The sequence below is a fragment of the Ornithodoros turicata genome, chromosome 1, assembly GCF_037126465.1.
Source record: "Ornithodoros turicata isolate Travis chromosome 1, ASM3712646v1, whole genome shotgun sequence".
NCBI lineage: Eukaryota > Metazoa > Arthropoda > Arachnida > Ixodida > Argasidae > Ornithodoros > Ornithodoros turicata.
The window spans coordinates 44,720,833-44,736,348 of NC_088201.1; the positions used below are offsets into that span (position 1 = coordinate 44,720,833).

Here is a 15,516-nt window from a genome sequence, read left to right on the forward strand (position 1 = left end):
CAGACTTTCATGGCTGAACAATTGTGATGCCAGGTAAGATGAAGTCACCTGTGTGTAATGGAGCAGCCACGATCGGGCTTATTGTGCTGCAAAACGTGTACGCTCTTGAAAATAATGTCCTAGATGACCAGCATTTTTGACTTATTAGCATAGTGCACACGTTTTTCCGATTACAACGCACAATAGCATTGCTGACACGGTCATGTGAGGTAGGAATAACATGTCTCTCAACTGGAAGTCGAAGTTCATTTCTGCATCGTAACAAAATTTAAGCTACACTGTTTGTATGAGTGTGTAGAAAAGGGGCCTGATATGACTATCTCTCCCATTGACACACATGCATATCCCATTTGTTACCCCCATGTAGTGGGTCAATAATTTCCAATGCTGTCCTAAATTTTCTTTGGCAGGTACATTCTGGTATTTAGAGGTCATTACAGCAAATACATTGAAAAGGATATAAGTCAGCTTATCCCCTTATTGCATACAGAGGCTTAGTTGTTGTAGGAAGTGATGGAAATGATGTTCTCTGTTGCTGTAACTTTATATTTATCCACGAATTGAAAAAAAAAAAAAGAAGAACATGGATGTGTATAAATAAAGCTATCAATAAGATTATTACAGCACTGAGATAACGCAGGTCAGTCAAACAACTAAGTTGAAGAAACATTACCTGAGTTGGCATAGTCCTCATTGTTGTTCCTATTGCATCATAATGTTATAAGTAATTAAATAATGCAGTATCTGCAGATATTCTATAGAACAGGGGTTTCCAAACTTTGTGAGCCCAAGGATGTCGATACGAATGGACAGCATACCTTGGCCATGGGCAGGGGCGGGATCCCAAATCCCAACCGGCGCCCCCTTCCGTCCCCCACTGCCACTACCAATTCATGCCCGGGTCCCAAAAATTCGAAGCAGTCTGGATGACAAAAAGTGTCATATGCTTTATTGTTTTCATCTTGTATGGATTGAATGTATATTGCATTATTTGCATATGAATGTTTCAGTATACAGAATAATAAGAAAAACACACCACGCAAGCCCGATCTCTGTCTGTATCACGGCATCCCAGAGACTCCCACTCTAAAACTCTTCCGCAAGACGAATTCCTTTATTATAGCATTGTCGTCGAGCGTGTCCAGTTACTCTGGGTAGGCGTGCAAGATGCACAGATGGTTTAGCTGTCTCTGCCCCATGGACAATCTTAGGAACGTCTTCACTCTCCACAGTAACGAGAATGATCTCTCGGCCGTTGCTGAAGTGGCTGGTACAACTAACAAGACACGGATACAACACACCAACCAACCAACAAAGCCTTGATTATGCTGGCATTTCGATCGATTCGGGAAAATGGTTTATGGCATTTTATTCGCATGCGGCACCTGAGATAACGCTTTGGCACCTCACCTCCATGGGAATTTTGCACCCCCTTCACAAATTCAGGGGGTCTATAGTAACGCCTGTAACCCCCACCCTCCCCTTCTGCCGCCCCTGGCCATGTGTAGTGGTTGAAAAGAGGTAAAGCATATATATGGGGAAGTTTCTAGCAATCACGTTTGCTCACGAAAATCACCAAGGTGACATAACAAGTGCTAGGGTGGTAAATATGTACGGTATGACTATAAACAGTCTCCACCGTAATCTTCATCACCCCTTGTGTTGTGATATCAACATTTTCTCCCATAAGATGGAGAAATTCAAGATGGAACAGGGTCCGCAGCATGCTCTTCACTCAATTTTTAACTTAAAGACCGGGATGACCGTTGTTCCAGAGAGTGAGTACGGGCACCTGCAGGTAAGTTTTCTCCGTTATAAAACTTATTATGTACTTCTAGAGCAGTGTGGCCAAACCCCCAGCCCCATTTTTGCATCTGAAGATGTCCACGTCCTTACTGTTGAGCACGAAGTCATTGTCCAGTAAATACTGTGTAGGTTAGCTAGTGATACCCATGGGCATAATGGATTGTGAACGCATGTTCAGGAGCTCCACTTAAATTGTCATGAGCTGAACTTAGGAAGGTATGGGCAAAAAGAAAGGAAGATTAAAAAAAAAAAAGGATTGCTTGGTTTCGGACAATGATGCATAATGACGAACATTCAGTTTTGTTCTTTGGCTCTTGCTCTTGTCTCTGAAACGTGTTCCTAAAAGTTAATTCCAAGGTGCAGGGTGTCTGTCTTATATGTGGTGGTGTCAGATAGCATGACCAAAGAGAAGGTCTGGGAGTTGGAACGTCCTCCATGTTTACTGCTCTCCTGTTAGGACACCAGTAGGTGGCAGTATGGAAACATAGGAACTTCCTAATCTACATAATGACTTTCAACCAGATACTCTTTGTCATTTGTCCTTTTTGCCAACAACCGTGCCATCTATAGGCATGTCTTTGTGGTACAGTACAGAACAGTACTTCAATAAGACCATTGGTGAAAGGTACTCTGCTCATAGAAACTGTTCAGAAGATCACTTCTCTATCACGAAAGGATGGTGTCAAATGTCACAGGCAGCGAAGCTTCGTGACACTCCTGGGTAATTTTCCCCGCAGAATAAATGCACAAATCCGACCATGCTGAGGCACTTGTAGAAGCGGCTGTGGATGCTGCTTGGGAGAGGCTGGCAACCATGATCTCCATTCATGTTCAGATATTTTGCTGAGTATATTACGTTTTTCTTTCTGAGTACTACTCCACCGTAAAGCAGCTACCCCACTGCTATGTGCAGTGCTTCATCTACTGCTCCTGCTGACAGTGAGCTCACAAACTCGTAACATGAACGTGTAGCACAACAACGTGCTCCCCCACTCACTAATTGTACTTCATTCCGGCTTCAATCCTCCCATGACAGCGGATGGGTTGCATGCAAGGGAGGACTTCCCTTCCAGGCAAATGTCATGCTTATGTTATACTTCGTATGTCTCCATCGTACCATCTATAGGCGGAGAGTTTTCAATCTGCCGGTTGAGCCGGGGCACATCGTCCCACCCCCACCCCTACCCTTTCATGCACAGAGGTTGGGCAGGGTGTCTGGAATTCCGTGTTGGGACGTTCTGAAGCAAATTTTTACAGGATTTTCATAATTACTCGCATGAAACACGCGATTATTAGGATATACCTCGAAACTTTCATCTTGAGTGTTAGCCGGGTAGACTTCCCGGAGGGGGCCTGGCCCCCCCGGGAAAGTTCCGGGGGGGCTCAGGCCCCCAAGCCCCCCCGCAGTCGGCGCCTATGGTACCATCACTATCATCATACTGTGAGTGAGGGCAGTCTCCGAAAGGATAACCCAGAGCTTTTCCCACTTGATCATTCGCTTGGTGCAATCATGCTGTGTTTATCAATCAACCCTAAATTTTCAAACCTGAGATGATTTCTATTTGTGTGCTTCGCTGCCTCAGAACAGTTACTTTCCATCCCGTGGCACTGCACCTTCTCTACTGTACTTTTGTCCATGGTATCCAACAAATTTGTTATCTGGCATAAGTGTTCAAAATCTACTTGCACTGTGTAAGCTTTAATCACAAATGTGTCTCAGCTCTATGAACGATGCAGGAATTAGAAGGAATAATAATAAACAAAATAATAATGATAATTGAAGGAATTAGAAGCCAGTCATGACCATTAGTGTGTCTTTCTTTCCTTCCAAAGAACATCACGGATGAAAAGGAAATCCCTGGAAATAGTCATGCCACAGTTGCATGCCACATGGGGTTGTTGTTTGCAGTGAAGGATACTGCATGCATCTGCATCCAGATCGGGGTGCATTTTAAGTGGCAAAGAGCTACAGTCAGTAGCATAGCCAGAAAAAATATTTCGGGAGGAGCTCTATGGGAACTTTAAATGGAGAGGAGGATTCACTCACGTTTCCCTCTCCCAAATGCAGTATAAAAGGTATGGTTTTGGGAGGGGTTTGAACCCCCCAAACCCCCTCTGGCTATGCCACTCGCTACAGTTATCTAGTAGGAATGGTCCTGGCTCTGCACAGATTTGTTATGTTAAACAGAGTACACACATGTATTGTGGTTTTATCTCAAAACTAATTTTTTCTGTTGCATTGTAGACGTGTATTATGTATGCAAAGATCCATATTTCTTTCTAGATTGATGTTGTTTCACTTTATCTACTGTATCTCGTGCAAATGATCACGTCAGGACTGCAGGTCAGGAGGCTACTCTGCTAGATATAAAACAATGAAATTGTTTTCATGCAGTTGAATTCATTTCCATGCAGATCATTTATACAATGGATGAGGTGAACTTCATCCAAAATCTTGTGTACTATGTTGAACGTGCGTATCGAACTCCAGACTTCGGGATATGGGAACGGGGAAGCAAGTATAATAATGGAACACCTGAAATTCATGCTAGGTAAGCGTGTAGCAATTTCCTTTTCCTCTTTATTGTGACTGCTTGCGTTTTTAAATCTGTGAAGTACTGAACACATTAATTCCTGCATAAAAGGTGGTGGTGGTGGTAAACATTCAACTGATCTACTAATAATGTTTCATGGCAGCTCCATTGGCATGGCAAAGTCTGCCTTGGAAGCCATCAATGGATGCAACCTCTTTGGAGACAAAGGAGCATCCTGGTCTGTTATCTACGTAGATGTTGATGCTCATAATCGTAACCGCAGCATTTTTGAGACGCTTCTTCCCAGGGAGTCCAGCTCCAAGGTCAGCAATGTTACCTTATCTATTGTACGAAGTGCTGTCACATATCATGTTGAGGTGCAAGTAAATGTGTACTATGCCTTGGAGCTATTGCTGTATTCAAATCTAAAACAGAAGTGACGAGACTTGCAGCCTGCTGTTGCAACTACCTTCTATGAAACAAAAGATTTTTCTGAAGCCTGAGTTATCATGAGTATGCTGTGCCTCTAATCTTGGCATATCCAGCTGCTCTGAATGCATTTATGTTGGGTGCTAAAAAAAAAAAAAACTTCCCAACATGACTATTTGTAAAATGGTTCCTATACAAAGCACAACTTGGTAGCACAACTTTTCAGTAGACTTCGTTGGAGGTGGGCCTGTTGTTTGTAATGGAGATTGTTGAGAGACGCAGTTTCTCACAGTTCTCAAATTCTGCTTTTGAAGCTTTTTTTGAATGTCACACATTTTTAATAATTTCTCACTGCAGTCAAACTTAACAAAACGCTATAGAATGATATTCGTGGTGCAGCAAAATATTCAGTACAACAAAATAAATCTTATCCCCATGAGTTTTGTTATATTGAGGTTCAAGTGTATTTATAAAAGCAGTTCTTATATTTTTTTGCAGAATGTTGACACAGGCCTCTTGCTTGCAGTCAGCTTCCCCTGCTTTGCAACACATGATGAGTATTTGTATGAGCGTACTAAGGATAAAATAATACGTAAACTTGAGCATAGCACCTATGGAATCAAACGCTTTATGAGGGATGGTTATGGCACTGTGCTTGAAGATCGAAGTCGTAAACACTACAATCCTGGTGAAACAAAGGTTAGTGTCTGGATGATAGATATTAAACGTTTACTGGAAATAATGTACACATAATAGTAAACACTGAATATCTAATATACTTAATAAATGTAATGATCTTAGAGTGACCTATTTTTCTATGCAAACCTCACATTCTACTGCTTTTAAAAGTTTTTAGCATGCAGTAAAGCAATATAGTTTTTTTTAAAATCTGCTACAGATTAAAAGGAAAAAAAAAGCTGTGAGAGCAGCACTGATGCCATTTTTGCAGGCAGGTTATGGAGCTAGGAGGATGTTCTGTGGGAAAGAGCGTGTAACTACTGGACGACTAATTACCTAATATTCATATAGCTGTTAGCTGATAGCTGATATAGCTATTTTCGCAAAAATGCGACACAGCAGAATTGGAGGTGACCATTATTTGAATCCACCCTCTTTCTCAACAATGCTGAGACGAACATGTACTTTGGGATATAAATCGTCAAACTTTGGTATAAACCAAAACCACACACTTCTCGAGCACAAAAAGAGGGAAAGGGCATTAGCGTGGGAGGGCCACGTGTTTGGAGTGATCGAGCTGATTGGAATAAACGCTGATCTGTTGGCCAGATAGACCGCTTTCCAGCCCGGATAAGCCAAAGTGATGTCGTTTCTGCGCTCGGGAAGTGCGTAGTTCTGGTTTCGCCTCATTTGCATACCAAAGTTTGGTGACTTATATCTCAAAGTACGTGCTCGTTTCAGGATTGTTGAGAAAGAGGGTGGATTTAAATAATGGTCACCTCCAATTCTGCTGTCTCGCATTTTTGCGAGAACATCTAATTAAAAAGTTAATTAATGAATTTTAGGTAATTCGTCGTCCAGTAGTTACGTGCTCTTACCCACAGGAGGTCCACCAGGCCACGCAACCCCCCCGTAGCAAAAATGGCATCAGTGCTGCTCCCGCAGCTTTTAAAAAAAATCTAAGTTATAAGAAAGGGCACCCTGTGTATTTCTTTCTGGGTGAGTGGTAGAAGACTGTCCTGTACTCAAGCAACCTCTCCATTTTTAGGTTTTTGAAAATGTTGAATCAGAGTGGCCTATGTTTTTTGTTATAATGATCCTTGATGGTAAGTGAGCTTGCTTGTATCTCACTTTGTAATCCTTTCTTTCCTTGGACATTTTGAAATAAATAGCTGTTGCAATATAGGCATATCCTATTCAATAGCAATTGCAGTTTTGTGCCAATTGAATGGTGATCATTTTCACGTTGAATTGATATCCTCAAGTGAATGCACTTGGAGGCAGTCACAAAAATCATACTAGTGACTAATGAAAGGAAAGTTGGTAAAGAAGTGAAAGTAAAATGTGCATGAACAACTAAGTCACCTTCATAAAGGCTACAGTGGCCACTTCTTCTAGGCATTTTCAAAGGCTTGGATGCGCAAGTGAATAAATATAAGGAGCTCCTTTCACATCGACTGAAGAGAGACAAACATGGGGGTAGGTGGCTCACTTTGTTCTTCTTTGCTTTGATTTCCTTTTGTGCTGAACCATATCGCATGACATTCTGTTTTTTCACTGACTGAATTGACATTATTACACACGAGAAGTAGCGTGTCGTTTTGTTAAGGTGTCACTACTTTACATAGGAACACCTGTGTAATACTGCTCTAGGCGTGTCTGTTTCTGAATTCTCACTACGTATTCTCCATACACTTCTGTGGCATTTTCAGATCATAGTGACTCATCAAAAGACAAGGATTCGGGAGGTAACCGTGCTTAAGGACACTTCTGCATATTTTCTACCTTGTGTTTAACGCTCATTCCTTTTAGTACAATGGAAACCAATTATAACGATTGCAGCAAGTGTTCGTATTATCACTTTCGTTGAAGATTGTAGGCGTGGTTATTGAAAATGGTTTTGTAAAGCAAAGGCGCACTATTTACTTTCCCTGGAGTACTTTTCGTACAAAGTCACGTTGGAAGTCCTCCATTCTGCAAACTGGTGAACCTTGCATTACTCGGCACAGTGACACTCGGCAAATAATGCATCAACAGCAGGGTGTTACAAAATTTTGCTGTCATCACAGTGCAGTCATTTGGGCATTTGGAAACTGGCATAATAGCAGAATTGTCCAAGCTTCATTGTACTAGAGAGTGGCAGGTTTATTTCTGTGTTCCGGTGAACATGTAGTCTAGTGAGGCTTGTAGTTGTCTGTTATCTTGGAAAGTTTGTATGTACCAAATGCATTGATGCCAAATTTTTTTGTGTAGACAACCATGAGCAGACAAAATGACAACAGAATTTCTTGGATATTAGAGACATATTTTTAAAAATATAGTACAAGTATCACTCTTGAAGGCATGATACTTCCCGTCCGATGCTGAGACTAGCTGTAAAAGAATGGTCCGTGAAAGAATGAACATGCCTTCGTACAATTTATGTTCAAAGAGGACAAGGCCAGGTCATTACTGTGTGCATTGTTCCATGTATACCTAAGTATGAACAGCTTAAAAGTGGCTGGTTTCTGCTCTGAAGGAGAAGATCTTGGTATTGCAGTATTTTTTGTGTTGTGTTTCTCCAGATTAAGAAATTGATTAGAATAGGTGGTACATTTCATCCAAGCAAGTACATTGTGACCGAATTAGCATAAATTGCTCACTGGCCTTGTGTTGCTTTATTTACATGTCTGTTGATCTTTTTGTCAGATTATATACTACCAAAGTACTACTACATACCAAGGGAGTGTCTTGATGCTGAGCGAGTGAATCTAGGATCACAGCCACGTATTCCAAGCATAGAAGGAGATGTTGACAACATATTTATGATGGGGCAAGCCTTTTACATCATTTCACAGCTTTTGCGTATGTTGCATTTTCTACTTGCAGTGAAAACTTATCTTCATAATATTTGGTTGTTTTAATACAGTGCTTCGCATGCGATGTAAAACAAAAGGTGACAACAAAAACATAAAAGGTTTGAAACCTTAGCCCAACTAAAAGGGAGCGATAGCTAAGGTATTGCATGAAGAATAAGTGACAGAAAAGGATTTTAAGGGATGTACTCTAACAATTTCAGATCATGCTACAAAATTTTCATTCATACAATAATTTATTCTTTTTTCTATGTAAATTGCAAATATTTTGGCCACATTTAGTTGGAAATATAATGTGCATAAGTTGCAATATGTATAAAGTGCACTGTAAACTGCTTACTGCGCCTTGCTTACTGCGCAAGTAAAGGCTGACTGCCAAACTTTGAATTTGCTCTGGATGGTGTTGGCTTTAGGTCTGTATGGTTAGCCCCTGACCTAGCTGTGAACATAACATATGCAAATTTAGAACGTGTTGCATTCGAAAATGTCCAGTTCATTCTAGTCAGTCTAGAAGTGTGGCTTTATGTGACTGGAGCATTTTTACATCTACTATAATGGAAAACAAACAAAAGTATCCACGTTACACGTTATCGCTGACTTCAACCAGCATAACAAAGACAGGTACTTGGTACTAATGCATAGCATTGCGGTTATTTGTAGTATATTAATGACTTTTCTATGTCTTGGAAATGAAAATCCAGAGCCAAACCGATAATATTTAACTAAATCTTCAGTGTTTCTGAGCACAGCTTCTTTTGAACAGCTGTTTAAAAAAATGACGGTTCATTCTTTATTTTTTTTAGTGCAAGGGTTGCTGCATATATCTGAGCTTGACCCAATACGTCGTTACCTGCCTTCCTATAACCGTCCACGAAGGACTGATAGATATTCAGCATTTCAGGTAAGCATTACAGCTTGATATGTTGTTTTTGTGAGAGGAAATATCTATACAAACATTCGCTCACTGTCAGAGTGTTTGTGATAATTCGTTGATAATTCGTGTTATTATGTTGTGAGACAACTATGATCAGGAGCAACATCACAGTGGTCAGTCTGTGGATTAATTTTGTCCACCTGGGGGTTCTTTAGTGTGTGCCAAAATCTTGCAGCTGTACACAACACACCGTATTTAACGTCCTCCACCGATGGCGGTGTGTCTAAGCAACTTGTACCCTGCCACCAAGTTGCTGGCGTTCTCGGTAGGGATCTAACCCACAACCTTGGGATCAGTATGCGAACACATTACTGACTGATCCACCGGGGCCGGTCAGAGTGTACCGTAATTTCACATGTATTTGCCGTGGCTTGTGCACGATTTTTTTTTCTCAAGGGCGCTCTGCGGCTTATCCACCGGTGCGGCTTATCTGATGACTATTTTGCCCTGGTATTTTCTCCATACCCCAGTTGTAACGAAAGGGCCGACAGTATCTCTGGAACAGCACCGCCCTGCCATTGCACATTGAACAATGCGTAACGGGGGTGCGTCCAACTTCGAGTAGACTGACCTTCCTGGTGCCTTCCCCCAAGCAGCTTTAACGAAAGTGGTGACAGTGATTCATGTCTTCTGGAAGGCCACTGACCCGTCGATCCATGTAAAACACACAACAAGGGCACAATCTGATCTCGGTAGAACACTAGAACTGACCTCCTTTGTTGTACACCATGCTGACCCCGGAGTATGGAGCACAGGGTTTATGGCCTTGTCTATGGTCTTCTTTGTCACACAAATCAGTCGCCTCATATTGTCCGCGGCTTATCTGCACGAAAATTTTCAAAACGTTCCTAACAACGGGTCCTGTGGCTTATCTGCGGTGCGGCTTATACGCGTGAAATTCCGGTATGTGTATCACTTCATAAAAACTTGACATCTTTAGAAACCATTGTATAGTTTTGACTTGCATAATTAATAAAATTTGTATACCAAGAAGTACAGCAGCATAAAGGGAGTGCATTAATTACGTGAGGAAAAAATTGGAACTCTACACTCAAGGCACACTCAACTATTGTTTTGTATTGAACACCCGAATCATTGTCCCCAGAATCAACAGGCATTTTCTATTCATTGCTCGAATTACAATAATTCCATATAGCGCATAAGTCGTATTTCTTTTTTTTTTTTTTTTTTCTGTCACGCTCTGAAGAAATTTCGGTTATCATGACGTTTTTCACAATACTGGATGATATCGTACCCCTCTCCAGAATGATCCACTCGCAAACAGTCTAGTAGTGGCCATCTCGCTCTCTCAGCAAAAGGGATAATTCACTCTCCAAACATCAATGCATTGATTTTTGTTTTCGCAGGTACTGCATTCCCTAATTTACTGAATCCCTGCTTTACATGTCGCTGACTTGAGTGACATAATTTATTATCATTGGCATATAAATCATTGGAATACACACACAGTTTGAAATTCTCATACCGAGAGACATATGCATGCATGCTGTCTATGTGATGACATTGTGACGTCATGACGGTTTTCGCTTTGCGCCTTTTCATCTGAACAATTACTTGCTTTGGTCGCTCCTGCCACGGTATTATTCCCTTCCTGCCGTGGAGAATAGATGAGGAGCAGGTGTGGGAGGTGGTACAGCTCCGGTCAACCTTAACAATAACGCTGGAAAAAATGTGGTCTCGTTCCCGAGTGCGATTACAGCAACCCTTGGGGTACACGAGCAAATCTTAATTGAACAAAATTATTCTGTTAGCTTAACGCAAGGATTTTGTTCTCTTAACATTCCCCCAGTGCCCCTGGGGTGACTGTTATCGTGCTGGGAAATGAGACAGAATTTTTTCCAGTGTTGTTATTAAGGTTGACCGGAGCTGTACTCACAGGTGACTGTTCTGGCACATGTCAAAGCAATGCCAAATGAGCTGATCCTCGTGGATGCGGGCCCATTGCTGGCTCACGTGACAAAATACATTGAAATATGTGGATTTCAAGCAGAAAGACTCGCAGAAGAGTTGTGTAGAGTCAGATTCTTCTGCCAGTCACCTGTATGTTTATCCATAGATGCTTTTTTGTGCCAGAAAAATCCAACTCATTATTGTCTGCATTTCTGTTATGTTGTGAAGCAGACTTTCCCTTTAAAAGCCAATGTTTCCTGACAAATTTTTGAGTCCAGTTGGGAAAATTAGGTTGTTGCACGAAAGGTATGAAAACTATATCAGTGTGCAGCATAACCTGATATGAATGTTATCCAGTACTGCAGCATATTTTCATAAATTTGGCTCGAACTGCTGCATATTTTCATAAATTTGGCAATGTAATTGGTTACATTTGCAAGCGATACCGTACTATCCGTACAATATACAGTCATTTAGTTTTCAATTCAAATATTTGAGCACCCCACACTAGAACACTTTTATCAGCTGACCAAAATGGTGGCCACTTAGGGACAACGTTGGCACATAACACGTCTGTAATAGTGGACTTCGGCAGAGAGGGTGCATTGTACCATGTGCTCTGATATGAACTGAAACAGTTTTCATGTGGCGTGGCTACTGTAAGTGACAGACTGATGGCAGAAATTCTAACTTCCACTTTAATTCTGGGGGAAGTCTCTTTCCTTTTCCCAATATTATAAACAATATTGGCCTCTTGTTCACTTACATGCTACATCATCTGGTTTTCAAAAGTGCAGTACACAGTCTTTCCAAAAGGCACCTTGTTGTTGTGTTTTTCACCCACGGTATCCCAATCTTGACAACAGCGTGGGAATATTAAGGCTGTGCGAATATTCAAATTTTTCATAGGGAATGATTGTGCATTCAATATAAATTAATTTGAATTTTAAATCGAAGCAATTTATATTTCGAACCATATATACAGGGTGTTTTTTTTTTTGTTCTGTACATATTGTTTATGAAAAGGCTATGAGAGCAGCATAGATCTCGTTTTTACAGTTGAATTATCTGGCCAGGCAGACTTCCTCTAGGAGAGAGTATGTAGAAGATGACTAATTACCCAAAATTCGTGAATTAACTCTTTAAGTTGGGGACTTCACGCAAAAGCGAGATAACAGAATAAGAGACAGTCGTCGTTGAAAGCCACTTCATTTTTAAAAAGTCCTGAAATGAGCATGTGCATTGAAATATCCATCACATAATTTTGCTATGCAAATGGACCGGAACCGAAACCGCGCCAATCAGGAATGCAGGGATGGACGGCGCTCGCTCCATGACAGAGGGCCACATGCTTTGTAGCGAGGAAGGTGATTGGAGTAGGTGCTGATCTTTTGGCCAGATCAACCACTTTGCAGCCGAGATAAGCCTCTGTAGGCAAAGGTCATGTGCTTCTGAGGCGCACGACTTTGGTTTCAGCCCATTTACATAGCGAAATTTGTTTATGGATATTTAATGACACATGCTCGTTTCAGGCTTTTTGTAAGATAGAGTGGCTTTCAACAAGGGTTGTCTCCCATTCTGCTATCTCGCGTTTGCCTGAGATCCCCTAATTAAAGAGTTAATTAATGAATTCTACGTAATTAGTCAATTCGTAGTCACATACTCTCTTCGAGAGGATGTCCGCCTGGCCATATAACTCAACAGCAAAAACGGCATCGATGCTGCTCTTGTAGATTTTTTTATTAGAAATCTGTAAAGGATTAAAAATAAAAACACCCTGTATATTCGAATAGTTTTGAAGCTGCACTTGTAAGTCTGTTGCTGCACAAAAGATGCAAAAAAGAGGGTATAATACAAAGGGAGTGCTGCTTCATACGAAGATTCATACAGATATATTACGTGCTGTGATGTATATCTGAATATGTTGAATATGTATAGGGTTCTTCGTTTTCGGGTTAAACCCGATTTTTCATGATAGTTCTCCCCCAAACAACTTTTCAAAAATTCGGGTAAAACCCGATATCAACCCGAAATCCTAGCGGGCCTTCAACTTGTCGTTCTTGGTAAACCGTTGGAAAAGTGAATCATAATATCAGCAAAGAGAGCTATTTGTGACAACCTATTTGTCCTCCTTTTATGATCCCCCCCTCCAGGAGTCAGACCAGCTTTTGTGGAGCTCGGGCAAGTGTTTGAAGATCGTGGTCATTCACTGCCCCAATTCCGAGCAGAAATATAAAGATTCTTGTTTCTCGTCCCAGTGTCACAGCAGTGGCTTGTTTCATATGCCTTTTGTTTCACCCGAAAATTCCCTGCGACATTTCTCCCCGAATTCTCGTGTGTAAATAGCACCCGATTTTTCCCTCCCGGATTTGGAAACTCATAAAACCTGAAAATGAAGAACCCTAAATATACAGAGTGTTTTTTTTTTTTTTTTTTGTCCCTTACAGTTTTTTTTAACTGTGAGAGCAGCACTGATGCCATCTTTGCGGACGGGTTACGGGGCCAGGCAGACTTCCTGTGGGAAAGACCATGTAACTACTGGACGACAAATTAAATTACTGAATTACCTAAAATTCATTACCTTTTTAGTTAGATGCTTTTGCGAGACAGCAGAATTAGTGGCAATCATTATTTGATTGCACCCCCTTTCTTAAAATACCTGAAAGGAGCACATACTTTGATACATAAATCGCCAAAACTTTGGTACGTATGCAAATGAGGCAAAACCAGAAGTATGCATTCCTCGAGTGCAAAAATGACATCGCTTCGGCTTATCTGGGCCGTAAAGCGGTCTATCTGGCCAACAGATCAGTGTTTGTTCCAATCAGCTCAGTCATTACAAAACACGTGGCTCTCCTACGTGAGCGCCCTTTTTCTCCTTTTGCGCTCGAGAAGTGTTTCGCCTCGTTTGCATAGCAAAATTTGGAGGTTTATATCTCAAAGTATGTACTCGTTTCAGGATATTTAAAAAAGGGGATGGATTTAAATGATTGCCGGCTCCAGTACTATTATCTTGCATTTCCCCGAAAACATCTAATTAATTAATTTTAGGTAATTAGTCGTCCAGTAGATACATGCTCTTTCCCACAGAATGTCCGCCTGGCCGCATAACCCACCTGTGCTCTCATAGCTTTACTATAAAAATTCTGTAAAGGATAAAAAAACGACCTGTATACGTGCTTTATTAGGTTACGTAAGTATTCGCTTCGTATTTGCTGTGGGTATATAACTATTTGCAGTCATGTCTCGATTATCCGGACACCTCGGGAGTCGTCCCTTTTCGTCCGGATAACGAATTTCCGGATAACCGGACCAAGCATACTTCCGGGGAAACCCGAAAAATTTGGGACAGCTCTTTATAGCTCCAGAAAAGAAAACAAGGAAAAGATCACTACTTGAAAAATTCGTGCGTAGTGAGCTTCTTGAAATTAGCAGGCACGCGTGTGACAGTATTTTCATCACAGCCACAGCACCAGCTGCGTCACCCCGCTGTTCAATAAAGGGCGATGACTGAGAAAGTTGGTCCAGCGCATATGTTTTTGTCTTCTTGCAAATGCCCTTGGCAGAGGCAAAAAGACAGGCGATGCTTTCAGACGGCCTGGACTTTGAGGTTCACATTGGCGTGTGGATTTCTTGCGCTCCGTGGGTGCAGTGCACCTCTTTCGCTTATCGTCTACTATCTCCGTGTGCCCGCACACACCAAAAAGGAGTGACCTCAGAAGAAAAGAAGGTCAAACACTACAGAATGGCCCCGTGAGATGTGACCCTTTTCCGGAACAATTCGAACACAGCACATACCAGGGACAGAGGACGTTGACACTTTTCCGGATAAGCGAATCAGAGTACCGTAACATGGGTCCTGGAAGATTGTTCCTCGTACTTGCTGTCTGGATACGGATAATGAATTCCGGATAACCGAGACAAAATCCAATGGTAGCAGGTTCGTTCCCGGTAATGTAGCCCGGATAACGAGGTATCCGGATATCTGAACTCCGGATAAGCGAGACATGACTGTATTTCATATTTGCTTCACATACATAACTGTTTCGCACAGCCCTATGTAATATCATTCTTTGGAAAGAAGAAAACGTCATCTGTGAAGGTTGTTATCTGACAAGTAGTGACACTCACACATTATCCCTTACAAGGTACAACGTTTACCCTCCTACCCATAATAACTGGTTTTGGGGGATCTGTTTATAATTGAGGCAATTATACCAATATAGCGCCCTCTGAAGCAAGGCCACATGAATATCATTCCAGTTCATATGGGGAAATGACACACATTAGAAATTTCAGCGCATTGAGATGACTTCTGCTTTGTTGTCGTTAGTCCGCAGTCTATTATGCGCAAAACTAAAATGTTACT

The 15,516-nt window shown here is 41.4% G+C and overlaps 1 protein-coding gene across 8 annotated transcripts in view; it reads left to right on the forward strand.

Annotated features, from left to right (window-relative positions):
• The window catches only part of LOC135378129 (probable phosphorylase b kinase regulatory subunit beta), a 42,833-nt gene that overhangs the window by 5,197 nt on the left and 22,120 nt on the right, over window positions 1-15,516 (forward strand). For 6 of the 8 annotated variants that reach the window (XM_064611021.1, XM_064611023.1, XM_064611025.1 and 3 more), the window contains 10 exons: window positions 1,691-1,798; window positions 4,091-4,150; window positions 4,222-4,358; window positions 4,504-4,663; window positions 5,268-5,468; window positions 6,496-6,553; window positions 6,846-6,926; window positions 7,160-7,195; window positions 8,136-8,291; window positions 9,106-9,203. In XM_064611021.1, coding sequence (XP_064467091.1) covers window positions 1,691-1,798; window positions 4,091-4,150; window positions 4,222-4,358; window positions 4,504-4,663; window positions 5,268-5,468; window positions 6,496-6,553; window positions 6,846-6,926; window positions 7,160-7,195; window positions 8,136-8,291; window positions 9,106-9,203 — 1,095 coding nt within the window. The remainder of the gene's footprint in view (window positions 1-1,690; window positions 1,799-4,090; window positions 4,151-4,221; window positions 4,359-4,503; window positions 4,664-5,267; window positions 5,469-6,495; window positions 6,554-6,845; window positions 6,927-7,159; window positions 7,196-8,135; window positions 8,292-9,105; window positions 9,204-15,516) is intronic. The other 2 variants (XM_064611026.1, XM_064611027.1) reach the window with 1 other exon arrangement.